Source organism: Ursus americanus, chromosome 17, assembly GCF_024610735.1.
Source record: "Ursus americanus isolate L20-20 chromosome 17, mUrsAme1.1.p, whole genome shotgun sequence".
Taxonomy (NCBI): Eukaryota; Metazoa; Chordata; class Mammalia; order Carnivora; family Ursidae; genus Ursus; species Ursus americanus.
In genome coordinates this window covers 7,299,811-7,314,711 of record NC_142143.1, presented here as the reverse complement: position 1 = coordinate 7,314,711, position 14,901 = coordinate 7,299,811, and the positions used below count along the sequence as shown (strand labels likewise).

The 14,901-nt window shown below is 53.6% G+C and overlaps 1 protein-coding gene across 2 annotated transcripts in view; it reads left to right on the top strand.

Moving 5' to 3' along the window:
* The window catches only part of ACO2 (aconitase 2), a 53,707-nt gene that overhangs the window by 25,638 nt on the left and 13,168 nt on the right, over positions 1–14,901 (top strand). For both annotated transcript variants that reach the window (XM_045779861.2, XM_045779860.1), the window contains 3 exons: positions 5,072–5,208; positions 9,215–9,473; positions 12,497–12,589. In XM_045779861.2, the coding sequence (XP_045635817.1) occupies positions 5,072–5,208; positions 9,215–9,473; positions 12,497–12,589 (489 nt within the window). The remainder of the gene's footprint in view (positions 1–5,071; positions 5,209–9,214; positions 9,474–12,496; positions 12,590–14,901) is intronic.

Genomic DNA, 14,901 nt, shown 5'->3' with positions numbered 1-14,901 from the left:
AGAGCAGGTGTTTAATAAGTAACCGCTGTTTTATTCTTATTGGGGGGGTGTGTATGGAGATCACCCATAATGTCTTCATTTTACATGTGAGATTTGTGGGGTCGTGAATGAGTGATACATGATGTCCTTGCCTTTGAAGTCTATCTCTGGGGTAAGCATATTATAATGTGGTGGAACTCTCCAGAGTTTACACAGGACATTTCATGCATGTCAGCCTCTCACAGCACTGAAGGGGGAGGAAGGCTGAGATTTCACCTGTTCTAGGTGTGAAAAACTAAAGCCTTGAGGGATGAAGTGAATTGCCTGAGGTCTCACGGCAAAACTAACATCTTCTACCTTTTTTTTTTTTAAGATTTTATCTATTTGTCAGAGAAAGAGAGAGGGCACAAGTAGAGGAAATGGCAAGCAGAGGGAGAAGCAGTTTCCACGCTGAGCAGTCTGCCAGATGTGGGACTCGATCCCAGGACCCTGGGATCACAACCTGAGCCAAAGGCAGATGCTTAACCCACTGAGCCACCCAGGTGCCCCACATCTTTTACTTTTTGTTGGGATTAGTAGTTAGATTAGTGAGAGTGAGTACTGATTTCTGCAGGGCATTCGACCGGTCAGTCAGGCTGTCCCTAACAACAAGACAGACAAGCCCTTAATGACGATGCACTGAGATGGCTGTTGGGGTGCCTCGCTGGCTCAGTCCATAGAACATGGACTTGATCTCAAGTCGTGAATTCAAGCCCGACATTGGGCATGGAGCCTAATTGAAAGAAAATACAGTTAGGTGGCTGTTGCAGTAGATGAAAGACCTGGGCCTCAGGAGTGTTGCTGAATAGACCACTGCTGACCTGACCAAACGTCAGCCCTGGGGAGCCCGGCCTGGAATGGGTCACATCGGTGTTGAGGTGTGAACAACCTGGGAATTGTGCTGTGTTTGTGGCTGACACACGCTGGGAGGGCGAGCCTGTCAGGACGGGGGGTGACTGACCAGGGCTCCTGTAGACTCCAGGGGCAGGAGGCAGACAGAAACCAATGATGAGATTAAATCAAGATTAATGTAGAGCTTAGCACAGAAAACCAAGCCTACAAGTACAGTGTGGCTCCAGAACAGTCGATGAGGAAGATGGCTGGGCAGGTGTTAGGGTATCTGGAAGTGGCGTGTATGTCCGCGGTGAGGTGGGCTGTCATAGGCTGATAACAGCCTTAAACAAAGGAGGTGATGATCCCTTTGCCCTCAGCCCAGGGCATCGTCGGCCTGTTGTGGAATTGGGGAGCCTGCCATGTAAAGGGATGGTTGAAAATAACTCTGAGACGCCCTTGGCCGAGAGGGGATTTGAGAGAAGGTGACAGAGCATGGCTGACTTGAAGTAGGTGAGGGACCCCACCCTGGAGACAGAGTCACTGACGTGGGTAGCGTGTAGGATTATGTATTTTTAACAGACTCAGGGGATGGTGATGTATCTGAGGTCTGGGAGCCGTTGTCCTGAGGAAGAGAGCTGTGTCCCCGAGGGGGGACCCCAGCTGGAAAGCAGACTGTGCAGGGAAGCAGAGCGTGGCTGAGCGTGCAGGAGAAGTTCTGAAATCGTGCCCAAGTGGGTTGGGTGGTGGTGCGGGATGACGAGCTCCTGGCGTGGGGAGGTGTGTGGGTGGTGCTCCGAACTTGAAAGCACAAAGGCACCTTTATAGAAAAAGGGCTCCCATGAACATGCGAGTTGTTCGGGCTTCCGAAAAACACTTGTCCTCCTTATTAGTATATAAACCTGAGCCGTCTCCTGTGGCAGCTTCATTTTTTGGTCATTAAAATTGAACAACATTGAACACTCCTTAGCCGCACTCGGCACACTCCAGGGTGCCCTGCTGCTACACGTGGCTGGCGGCCAGGGTGGTGGTTGTGCAGCTCTAGAACGCGTCCGTCGTGCCTGGAGGTCCTCCTGGCCAGTGCTGGCTGTTGTGCACAGATGTTTGGAAAGCAGAGCGCGTGGTGATCAAGGGTTGAGCACGCAGTGATTTCATCTGTTACTAACAACGGAGTTTGTTTCCGTTTCGGAGGGAAAGCTTAGGGAGTTACGTAACATGCCCAGAGCAATGGCAGGTAAGTGGGTCAGTCAGGCTGGATTCCAGTGCTGCGTGCTACGCTGGCCTTAGTCACTCACTGCAAGCCTCGGTTTTCTCACCTGGAAAATGGGCTAATCATGGGAGACCCCTCCCTGGGTGGCTGTGAGGATGAGACGATGTAACGCTTGCAAAATACTTAGCAGAGTGTTGGCATCACTGGGTGTTAATAAATAATTTTCTCTTATCTATAAGTTGTAGTCTAGTTGAGAACATCTTATTTTGTCCCTTTCCCCCTAACTGGCGTTCTTTCTTAAACCTATTATTTATTGGGGCACCTGGGTGGCTCATTTGATTAAGCGTCTGTTTTCGGCTCAGGTCATGATCCTGGGCTCCTGGAATCGAGCCCCACAACGGGCTCCCTGCTCAGTGAGAAGCTTGCTTCTCTCTCTCCCGCTCCCCCTGCTTGTGCACGTGCTTGCTTGCTATCTCTCTCTCTCAAATAAAATCTTTAAAAAACCCTATTATTTATTATTATTATTTTTGTAGTTAAAGCTTTTTATTTTTATTTATTTTTTTATTTTAAGTAGGTTCCCTGCCCAACGTCGAGCTTGAACTCACGACCTGGACATCAAGAGTTACCTGCTCTACTGACTGAGCCAGTCAGGCGTCCTGAATCTATTTTTTAGACATTGATGTGTGTCCATGGATTAAGTGTTTGCTTGCTGTAGGGAATTTGGGACTTTACCTTTTTTCTACACTATAATTATAATTACAGTTAATTGTTTAGCTTCCTAGACCAGACACTAGGTATTGCTATTTATTTATTTATTTAGAGAGCAAGCAGGGGGAGGGGCAAAGGGAGAGGGACAAACAGACTTCGCACTGAGCCTAGAACCCGGTGCAGGGCTCATAGGGCTTGTCGATCCCATCACCCTGTGATCATAACCTGAGCTGAAATCGAGTTGTATGCTTAACCGATTGAGCCACCCAGGCGCCCCTTTATTTTTATTTCTAAGGAACCTGAAGCTTAGGGACAGTTAATTTATAGAAAGCAAGATAGCTCTGCGTATGGACATTGGAAAGGCGTCTAAGGTGTGTCGATAAATGAGAAGAGCAAGTTGCAGAACAGCTTGTGTGGTTTCTCTTACGGGGGTAATAATAGAAACTGTGCCAGTACTTTATGTAACTGCTAATCCCCACAACAGCTCTGTGAGGAGACAAGTGCTTAGGATAAATGGACCGAGAGGACTTGATAGTCACTGGCCGCCAGGCTTCAGCCCCGTTCCTTTGCTGTCATGGGCCCCCGGCTGCAGGGGCGTGGGCAGAGCTGCGGCTGCTGTCCGCCGTGTTCTGCCTGTGCACAGCGGCTGGAAGTCCTGATGCGCCATTGGTGGATTCTTCACACCTACCCCCCGAGGCAGATAGTGAGGATCCCCTGGGAGAGGGCAAGGGGTCTGCAGTCTGCGCTGGGGAGGACCCGCCTGCTGGGGTGGACAGGTGGATGGTGGTTGGGGCGCCGTTTCCTAATAGGGTGGGCTCTCACTAATGAGTGCATCCGTCCTGGTTCAGATGCTGGGGTTAGCAGGGTTTGGATTTAAATGTTCCGGGGATGTAAAGGAGGGGACCTGGGGTAGTGGCTTGAGCTCTGCCTCTTCCCTTCCCCATCAGTATGACCCTCTAGACGGGGAGCATCACCTAGAACGGAAGCAGCCATCCCTTTCCCTCTCATTTCTGGGGTTATTTATTCTTCCCCGATCACAGTGCACTCTGTGAAGGTTGTCGCAGTTTAAAATGAACTAATACAGACCCCATCGTAACAATCACTTACCTATTACTGCAAAACAAATTGCCCCCTCATTTAAAGACTTAAAACAATAAAGATTTCTCACTCACAGTTTCTGTGGACCGGGAACTTGGGAGCAGCTTAGCTGGCTGCTTCTCGCTGGGGATCACTCAAGAAATCGCATTCAGGTGTTGGTCAGGGTTGCGGTTACCTGAGGGCTTGCTCTTGGGCTCGAGCACCACGTGCAAGGTGGTGCTGGTTATTGGCCAGAAGCCTCAGATCCTCTCTGAGTGGAACTCTCCTCGCACCGCGTAAATGCCTTAACAACACCGTGACTGCCTTCTCCCAGAGCAGTCAGAGAGGGCTGGGCAGAAGCTACCCTTTATTTTTTTTTAAAGATTTTATTTATTTATTTGACAGCAAGAGAGCACAAGCAGGGGGAGCAGCAGAGCGGGGGGAGAAGCAGGCTCTCCACGGAGCAGGGAGCCGATACGGGGCTCGATCCCAGGACCTGATCATGACCTGAGCCGAAGGCAGACACTTCACCGACTGAGCCAAGAAGCTCAGGTGCCCCCAGAAGCTATCCTTTATGATGGCTTTATCCTTTATCCTTTATGATCAGTCTTGGAGGTCACATTGCCTCACGGCCCGTTCTAGTCATTAGAAATAAGTCCGTGTGCTGCACATTTAAGGGGGCCGCCTTTGAAGGGATGAGGAAACTTCAGAGCTCGTGCACAGGGTTTTCCTCATTTTTCCATCCATTCAGTAATTATTCATCAAGTCTGCTAAGTCCCAGGAGTCCAGATACAGAAATGTAAGACAAATAAGGCCTGATCTCAACCCTCGAGGAACGTGTTGTGCAGGTAGAATGAGAGCTTGACCGCCTCATGAGCACTTCCACATATGTTCGTATTTAACCCTCCCGGTAAGCTGGGGTGACTACTGTGGCCAGTGGCAGCCCCACCGCCCGTCTCCTCCGGGGCACATGTGGGGGATTTTCTTAAGTTATAGAACTTGACTTTGATCCCGGCAGTTCTAACTGCAAATCCCTTGCACTTTCTCCTGCCACGGGCTGTATTCTGTGGCTGCTGGATCATCCCCTGCCTCAGGGGAGGACACTGAGGCTGCAGTCACTGGGGAGCTCTCGATACTTCCTCGCTTTTTTCACCACACTGAGCTGTCCTCCAGGGAGGACCACCCTAAATACTCCATTGACAGTCGCTGTTGTCTTTCTTCTTGCAGAAAGCCCTGGGTGTGCGGCAGTACCATGTGGCCTCAGTCCTGTGCCAACGGGCCAAGGTGGCCATGAGCCACTTTGAGCCCCATGAGTACATCCGCTATGACCTGCTAGAGAAGAACATTGACATTGTCCGCAAACGGTAAGGCTGTGGGGGGAGCTGTAGAGACTGCCCCAGGGTCCTGCTTCTGCTTCCTGCCCCGTTTCAGCCAACGCAGGAGGTGCTTGGCAAAGGATGGCTAGTGATGGTGGTAGGATCAAGGCCTTTGGGCTACGAAGTTCCCTGACGAGGAAAGGCACTGCAGATTGGTGATGGGCCGTGGCCTTCTCTGCCAAGGAAGAATCTACCATCAAGAAGCCTGGTGATTTGGGCCATAGGGAAGGTCTCAGATGCTCTTTAGTGCTGTGGCCTGAACTTCCCAACAGCCCTGTCCAGGACAGACCACTGACCCTGAGGCAGCCCCCTGGGATCCACCAGGCCCAAAGGCTAGAGAAATAGCTGTGTTTGCTCTTCAGTGTGTAGGCCTAGAGGAGAGCTCAGGCTTGAGACCCAGAAGAAAGCTCAGGTGGGATCTCAAGCATATCTTTTTTTCTGGGCCTCTCTTTCCTCATTTGATAAAATGGTGACCATTTTTGCATTGCTCTCCTGTGTGCCAGGTCCTGGGCTAGATGCTAGCATTGGAGGGATGCCTGGGATGCCACAGGAGGATGAAGGGGGCGCTAGTGGTACATAGCAACCAGCACTGCCCCCAGAGCTCGAATGGCTATAGACTGGACAGGGTACTTGCCCTCCTGGTGACCATGACCCTGGGAATAAGAATAAATATCAGTATACCATTTTTGCCAAAGAGCAGGCTCAGGTGGAGAAGCAACTTGTCCAAGGTTACACACTGAGCAAGTAGTAGGACCTTGTCTCCCTGCGCTCATCCAGGGCTCTAGCCCTCGTCCCACACTCCCTCTGTGCTGCCAGTTGGCTTCCTCTTTACTGGTATCCTTGCTTCAGTTTTGAGGGGGGAGGGACTATCGTAGGCTTATCTCCAGCAGCCTCCGGCCTGGCATCACCTCATTACAGTAAGAACTGACGTCCGTTCGTTGAGGGTGGCTCTAATGATAGGAGCTGCCTGAGTGTCCAGTTTGTGCTAGACACTTCACACACGTTTCTTTTCTTCTCAGCAACTCCTGTAGGTTGTTATTATATCTGCCTCCCCATTTTGCAGACAAGGAAATCGAGTGTCAGATTGGGAAAGTACCCAGTCTGAGGTCACACATCTGTTGAGTGGTTGGACACAAACTCCAGCCAGGTCTGTCTGGCTGCATTGCCTCCCACTGTTTGTTCTGGCGTTCTTGGGGGTTTTGTCTAGGCTGCACATTAGAATCACCTTGGAAGCTTTTTTTTTTTTTTTAAGATTTTATTTATTTATTTGAGTGAGAGAGAGCATTAGCTGGGGCAGAGGGAGAGGAAGAAGCAGGCTCCCTGCTGAGCAGGGAGCCCAATGCGGGGCTTGATCCCAGGACCCTGAGCCGAAGGCAGATGCATAACCGACTGAACCACCCAGGCGCCCCACCTTGGAAGCTCTTATTCATCTATTTTTAAAAGATTTTATTATTTTTTTAAAGGTTTTATTTATGTATTTTATTTTTAGAGAGAGAGAGAGCAAGAGAGCGCATGCACGAGCAGGGGGAGGAGCAGAGGGGGAAGAATTTCAAGCAGATTCCACCCTGAGCTGGGACCCCGATGTGTGGCTGGATCTTAAGACCCTGAGATAGGGACCTGAGCCAAAACCAGGAGTCGGACGCTTAACCGACTGAGCCATCCAGGCGCCCCTAAAAGATTTTATTTTTAAGTAATTTCTTCACCCAACATGGGGCTTGAGCTCACAGCTCTGAGATCAAGAGTCACATGCCCCCCCCCCCGACTGAGCCAGCCAGGCGCCCCACCTCGGAAACTTTTAGAACTACCAATACTTGGGCCCCGATTCCATTTCGGTTGGTGTAGGCCTTACTCCTCAAAATGTGGTCCATGAGTCAGCAGCACCCTGGGAGCTGGTTACAGGGGAGGCTCTTCAAAACAGAGACGAGTGGATGAAAATGTAAGAATGTTGTGGAAGGCCAGGGGACTTGCAGAGGGACTCTTCCTCCGCCTCGTGTTCGTGACAGAAGGGGCCCGATTCTGTTCTTGGGAAATTAGGTCTCTGTCATCCAGTAAAGCAGAGGGACAGTTGGACACAGAGGACCCATTTTGCCACCCCCAGTTTATCCTGAAGGAAATGTGGTGCTGAACTCGTCCTGAGGCTTTTGTCATTGTCAGGCTTTTTGGTCCAACTTCAGGCATTTGCTGTCAAGGTCTTTGTGCTATTTTTCGTCTCCCCTGGGGCCGGGAAAGGGGCTGGCTCTGCAGTGAGTCACTGCCCCTACACCGCCTAGCAGGCCCCGAAAGGGGGCAGGCTGTCCCTCAGGCCGGGGCTATTTTTATGCGAGGTTCTCACGACAGCAGAACTGTAGAGCTTTTCGGAACTGCCCGTTGCTCCGCTCTTGTCCGCAGAGCCAGCAGCCCAGGCAGCTCTTGCTCCCGGGATTGGATCCGTGGGGGAGTGAGGGGCTGGAACGCAGGCTGGCTCTGCCCCTCGCTGGCTGGTGACCCGGCCGGGTCCCTTCACCTCGCTTCGGTCTCCTCGTCCGTGTCCTGAGGAGCCGGGGGCCCGCGTACATTAAAGCGCTTAGAGCCCCGCTGAGCTAAAAGCACGAGCTGTGAGGAAATGAATCTGTGGTGACAGAAGGCCGGTCACCGGTTGCTCCGGGGATGGGGACAGGCGGGGGGATGACCGAGGGGCACAGGAAAACTCTCGGGGCTGACGGACGTGTTCACTGTCCTGCGCGCGGCGCTGAGTCACGGGTGTATACACAATGTGAGGACTCAGTGTGTACGTTAGATATGCGCGGTTGATGGCCTGCCACTGACACCTCGGCAAAGATGTTTAAAAACAAGTGCCATGTAAGTGCCAGCTGTCCCCTCGTTCCCGTGCGAGCGCCGGGCTTGAGAGGTGGGGGGCCGCGCTCCCCGAGGAGAGCGAGCAGCGGCTGGGACGGCTGCACCCGGGGGCTAGCGATAGGGGCAGGGCCTCCGGCTCCTTAGTTTCGTACTTCTTTTCTTTCCTGGCTGGTTGGGTGTGAGAGCGCTGCACCCCTTCCCAGGAGGCCTCGGGTTTGGGAGGCGCAGGTGGGGCCCAGCCCGGGCTGTCTCGGCCGACAGAGGGGAGCCTGCTGGGGGGGGGGGGCGCCAGGGTGAGTGGGTGGCAGCAGGGGGCCTCCGGGTGGGCGGTTGGGGGGTGAGCTGTGCCAAGCGCAGTCTGGCGGGGGAGGGGCAGCTGGTGAGGAGGAGGCCCCCAAAGGCCCGGCAGGGGTGCACCTCCCCAGGAGCTGGGGTTGGACTGCCCCTTTGGCCGTGAGGAGGAAAGGGGGTGGGACCTGCAGGGAGAGGGGGTCTGGGGAAGAGGGTCTCGTTGAGGGGCTGGAGGCGGTGACTGGGTTTCTGTTCTCAGAGCTGACAGCCAGGCCTGTCTGAAGGGGGCGAGAGCAAGTAGGGCTGATGGAAAATGCTGTAGCACCACAGTGGGAGCAGCAGAGGGTTGTGGGTGGTGGCGGGGCAGGCTGGGTGAGGGGCATGCTGGTGGGGTCCTCTGTGTCTTCCTGGGGCTGAGGGCACAGGGGAGGTGGCCGTGGACAGAGAGAATTAGAGGATCCAAAGCAAGGCTCTGGCTGCGAGCTGTCACCACCACTCTGCTGTCTCCCTTCCCTCTTGCTTGTTTGATGAAATGACAAGGGTGCGACGAGGGTTAAATCGTGAGGTGTGCGCGCGATAGCTGCCCCTCAGGCAGTGGGCAGTATGCTGGAGAAGCAGCTTTCCTTTAGGAAAAAACAACCCCGCCCACCTCTTGGGATGTTGTCACTTACTCATCAGGTAATTTTGGAGCACCTGGTGAGTGCCGCGTGCCGGAAGGACCACAGCGAGCAGGACTGATGCGTGCCCACCCTCGTGGAACGCAGGCGCCCCCATCCCTGCCCACTGTCGGGGTTGCCGTGGGACGGAGAGGGCGTGGCTGTGGGTGGGCAGGGGATCCTGCAGCCGGCACCCCTCCCTCTCCCCCCAGATTGAACCGGCCGCTGACCCTCTCAGAGAAGATCGTATACGGACACCTGGATGACCCAGCCAAACAGGAAATCGAGCGGGGCAAGACGTACCTGCGGCTGCGGCCCGACCGCGTGGCCATGCAGGACGCCACGGCCCAGATGGCCATGCTGCAGTTCATCAGCAGCGGACTGCCCAAGGTGGCCGTGCCGTCCACCATCCACTGCGACCACCTGATCGAGGCCCAGCTCGGGGGTGAGAAGGACCTGCGCCGGGCCAAGGTGAGCTGAAGGGGGCATCGGGCTATAGTGTGTGTGACGTGGGACGAGAGGCAGAGGCCTTAAGCTAGGCTTCTTGGTGTAGTCTTGTTTTAAACATTTTTGCTCTTTCCTAACTTTGAAAATACCATTTGCCTATTGTGAGGATGTTAGAAAATACAGAGAAAGGCTAAAAACAAAACAAAACCCCCCAAATCATCCTTAATCTTCTCACATTGAAGGCATTTTTTGGTGGTCATTTTTCTGTTCTGTTAGAAAAATGATGCAGACACCAGGTTCCGGTACAAGAGGGTAGCTTAAATTTCCCCTCCTGCCTGCCTCACCCGCGCTGTTGGCCGACCCCTGTCTTAAGTGCTCTCTCTTACTGACTGGCCTCCGTGGGGGGCTTTCTTCTGGGAGTTTGCTTCATGAGGTAGAAGTGGCCGTGTGCCACGTGGAATCGTTTTCTTCCTTGAATTCCGCCCAGCCTTCCTTATGAAATGATTCCTGCTCCTTCCCCCAGCCTCTGCCTGTGGTACCTTTGTGCCTGCTCTCGACCACAGTGGGTCTCGGCCAGCTCGGGACCTCCGCCCTTTCCACCCCCTGCCGTGGAAGTGGGCACCCCTCTTGGGGGGGCCGTTGGCAGGAGCTGAACGCTGGCTGGGCTGCCACTGAACGTGCTCCAGCTCCCAGGGTCAGCAGAGCTCCCAGAGCCTCTCAGACCCATGGGAAACACTCCGTTTTCCCACTCGAGCCCTCACTTCCCACCCTGGCCTGTCAGTCTGGGTCCTGGCTGCCAGTAGCTTTTGTCTACTCTGCTGAAAGAGCCCGGCCTGCTGGCCAGAGGTTTCCCTGTTAGCAGCGGCAGTGTTACAGGGGCCCCTGCGCTGCCGGGAGCAGGGCGTGGCCAGGAACAGGGTCCTCTCCAGGCCTGCGGGTGACTTGACTGCCCACTGCTGGGCCACCGTTTTCAGGGTCTCGCCCTCCCTTGACTTTATGGATTCAGAATCTACCTTCTGGAGATGAGATTCACAGGATCGTAAGATTTCAGTGTTTACTGAACACTGATCATGTGCTAGGCACTGTGCTGGACGCTGGGGACGCAGTGTGAACAAGACGGGTCTGTAGGAGACAGACGCTAAACCATCGCACAAGCAGGTAGTTGCCGATTCGGATAGATCTTATGAAGGGGAGACGTAGGACTCTGTGAGAGTATAAGAAAGACGTCTAATTTAGACCGGGGCGGGGAGGGACAGCCATTTGAGGATGTGACATGTAAGCTGAAACAGGCGCAGATAAGCTGATAGTAACTGGAGGAAGAACATTCTAGGCAGAACAGTGTATATAAAAACCCCAAGGCAGGAAGCAACTTGATGCATTTGTGGAGTTGAAAGGGGGCCTGTGGAAGAGGGTGGTATGAGGTGGACGGGGGGCAGGCCCAGGCAGGGCCCTAAGGGCCATGGGCACCATCCTGGGAGTCCCCAAAGGGCTTAAGCAGAGGAAGGTTATGGTCGGATTTACGTATATTTGTAGAGTCCCTCTGGTTGGGGACCATAGAGGCAGAGTGACCTGTCCAGGGTCACATAGCCAGAGAAGGCTCTAGGCTGACTTCAGGCCGAGACTCTGCTGCACCATTCTGTCACCCTCTGCCACTGCCACCGCTTGCCCAGACACGGGAACACACACCCAGACACACAACCACTGCCCCCTGCCCTTGGTGCCAAGTTGTAAGCGACTGACTGAATGAAGGAGCGGTCTCAGTAATTATTAGTCAGAGAGACCGCTCCGGGGGCCCGAGTGTTTTGTGTGCTCTTCTTTTGCCTGGGGGTACCCAGTGGGCCTCAGAAGGACGCACGGTTGATCTGGAGTTTAAATGAAGGAGTCTGCGTGGTCTTGAGGGTGATTTATTGAGGGCAGGGAGCTGGCAGTGAGCCCCCTCTGCCTTGGAGCATGGGTCTCCCATGCCCAGAGGCCAGCACGTCTCACTGCCTGGTTCGTCCTTTGGGAGTCTGTGTAGTCTTCCCTGGCCCCATCCCTTTTGTCACTGGAGTCTCCCCTGTCCAGGAAGATCCCATGTCTTCCAGATAAACTTTGACCTCACATCAGCTGTGCTAGGAAGCCTTCCCTGCCCACTGAGGAAGCCACCTTCCAATTCCAGTTAGAGTGGGCACAGCCCGTCCTGTTGTGTTGTTGAAGTCTGCATTTTAGAACATGGTCTTTCATTTGGGGCCCATGAAACGTATTACAAATATTGAGCACCTAGAACGTGCCAGACGCTGGTGTTCCCAGATGTCCTCTTCCTTATAAGGGAGGTAGCTCTGTTTTGTTCTAGAATGTAACTCTTGGGTTATGTGGCTGCACAGGCCTGGTGTCAAACCCTGGGATTCAATTCTGGATCTCCAGCAAGTTATTTCACCTTTGAGCCTCTGTTTTTGCCTCTGTAAGGTGACCTTGATGTCAGTACCTTCCCTCTTTCGTGGGACGGATTGTGCGGGTGTGCAGTGCAGTGGGCGTTCCGTAAACAGCAGCCTGGGTTACTGACATCCTTAGATGAGCGTCGAGGCTTAGGTGGAGAATCAGAACTTGCGTGAGCTGCAGGGGGACTGGAGCGCCCGCCTGATCCCACTGCTTCCCCTTGACAGCGCCCTTCCCCCAACACCATATCCCAGTTAGACGGTCCTGTGGTGGTGTGCCCCTCACCGCTGGCCTTGGCTGAGGACTTGAGTGCCAGAGAGACCCTTGGAGATGATGTAGCCAAGCTCCTTCTACAAATAAGGAAACTGAGGTCAGGGTAGAGAAGGGACTTGTGCCAGACCCACTCCCTGGCCCGGTGTCACGGAACTGAGGCTCTGTCTCTGCTCCCTTGCCTTTCTCCCTAGGTTAGCCGGCTGAGACTGGGCCAACATCCAGGTCCTTTTGGAATTATTTGTAGAAGGCCTCCGGGAGAGCGCCAGCATTTCAGAGTCGGGGGGGCGGGGGGGTGAGCAAGGGTCGTTCCAGACACACACTGTGTTACTAATGCTCTGGTTATTGATTTGTCTTAATAGGACATAAACCAGGAAGTGTATAATTTCCTGGCAACCGCGGGTGCCAAGTATGGCGTGGGCTTCTGGAGGCCTGGCTCTGGAATCATTCACCAGGTAAAGCAGGGCTTGGCCTGCCTTTCTGGGGCAGGGCCCTTAGGGAACCAGAGAGCAGCTCCTGGCCTACAGGAGGGGAAAGCCAGAGGCTCAGAAGGGTGGAGGGCTTGTGTTGTTTTGTATAGTGTTACCCCTTGTCGCATGGATAGCTGACATTGGACGGGCGCGTTCTGTGTGCAGGCACTAGACCGAGCACTTGACAGATAACAACTACTCGTTGTTCACTGCAACTCTGCGGGGCAGCTGGTTTCATTATCTGTCCTTACAGATGAAGAAACTGAGGCACAGAGAAGTTAATCCACTTGCTCAACGACAACAGGCAGGGTTTGCATCCAGGAGTCTGGCCCCAGAGCCAGTCCTCTGCACCGTGTGCTGCTGGCGCGCCTCCCGTCCCACCAGGGGTTCTCCCCCGCTCAGTGCACGTAGCACTCCTCAGGGTCTTTCTGGCCCCTTTTGGCACCTTATTCTGTAGGATGGAGGTACCCTGGGTCACATGGCTGTGTCAGCCAGGAGTTCTTCTGGGGTCTCCTGAAGGATGGATGATCTTTTGATGGGCGATGTTTGTCTGTGCAAGTGCGCGTGCGTGCGTGTGTGTGTGTGCGTGTGTTTCTAGGGAGATGGGTGCTTCACTTTCATCCAAGGTGACTCGTTTGTGGGCTGTGCACTGGTTCATGTGTCCATTTGCCGTCCATCCTGTATGTGCGAGACCTGCCTCTTTGCACCTCTCCAAGGTGACCCTTCCCCCACCTCCATCCCAGGCCTCCTTCACGATGAGCTGAGTCAGGCTGTAATCTGACCCTGCATGGGCTCCCGCACTGCCCCGCTCCGAAACCAGAGCCCACGGATCACTGCTCTGCCCTTTCGAGCCTTTGCCCTTGCCAGGAAGGGACTGCTTGGGAATGGCAGGTCGCATCTGTCTGCAGGGTGTAGAAAGCCTCTCTCAGCGGCAGGGTAGGGAGGCAGGTAGACCCAACTTTGGACTTCCATTGCAAAGGGCACCCCAATCTAAGTGTCTCCCTTTCTACCCCATTACAAATACCCAGGCCTTTTGGGCAGCTCTTGGGCCAAAGTTTGGGGCTATGAGTGATGGCAGCTCACAGCTGCCCCTGGCCGCCAGCCAAGTGTATAGGGTGATATCTTTTTTCCTTTATTTTAAATTATTATTTTATTATTTTTATTATTTTTAATTTTTATTTTTTAATTAAAAGATCTTATTTATTTTAGAGAGTGTGGGGGGAGGGGCAGAGGGAGAAGAGAGTCTCAAGCAGAGGCCACACTGAGTGCGGATCCCAATGTGGGGCTTGATCCCAGGACCCTGAGATCATGACCTGAGCCAAAACCAAGAGTCGGTCGCCTAACTGTGCCACCCAGGTGCCCCTATTTTTATTTTTTAAATGATTTTATTTATTTATTTGAGAGAGAGCAAGCGCACACGTGGGGGGAGAGGCGGGGGAGAGGGAGAGGTAGGCTCCCCACTGAGCAGGGAGCCCGACACGGGGCTCCATCCCAGGACCCCAGGATCATGACCTAAGCCGAAGTCAGATGCTTAACTGATTGAGCCACCCAGGTGCTCCTATTGTTTCCTTTAAAAAGAAAATTCCCATGAAGCCTCTCATCTCTGTGCAACTTTGATTTTCTCTCCCCCTTGATGTCAGGCCATCAGCAGCTTTCATCCACCATGTCCAAACCAAACCTTAACCCCTTTCCCTCTGCCTTGAGTGTCCTGTGCCCAGGCCTGGCATATCCTTCCTCCTCCACATCTCTGCCTTTTGGTTACCCCTGTGAAGCCCCCCTGCCCTCCCTTGTGCCGGGCATTAGAGCCCCCTTGTGTGATCGTCTGTGGGGCCCCTTCACATTGTGACCGCCGTATGTGCCAGGTGCTTCTGCACCAGACCGTGTGCTCTGGGGACAGAGACCGTACTTTACTGATTCCTCTGTAGTTCTGGGCTAGGGGCAGGTGGGTACAGACTAGGTCCTCAGTGTACACGTGTCAGGTGGGTGGGTGGCTAACGTACACTTCTCCTCCCCTCCCCTATCCACATCCAGCTGACTGTGGAGGTCACTGTCACCCAGCTTCTTTGTGACACTTTCTGCAGTCCTCGGGTCTGCACTAACCCCTTCCTTTTGGACATGGACCATATTGGTGGTCTACATTGTGTGGACTACACTGAATTCTGTGTGTCTAGTCCTCATGGATCAAACTTTCAGAACTTTGAGGAGCCTTCTGTTAACTAGTTTTAAACTTCTGTTTGTGGCTGGGGCAAGGAGGCCAGAGAACTGAGACAGTTGAGCAATATCCTGTCCAACAGTTG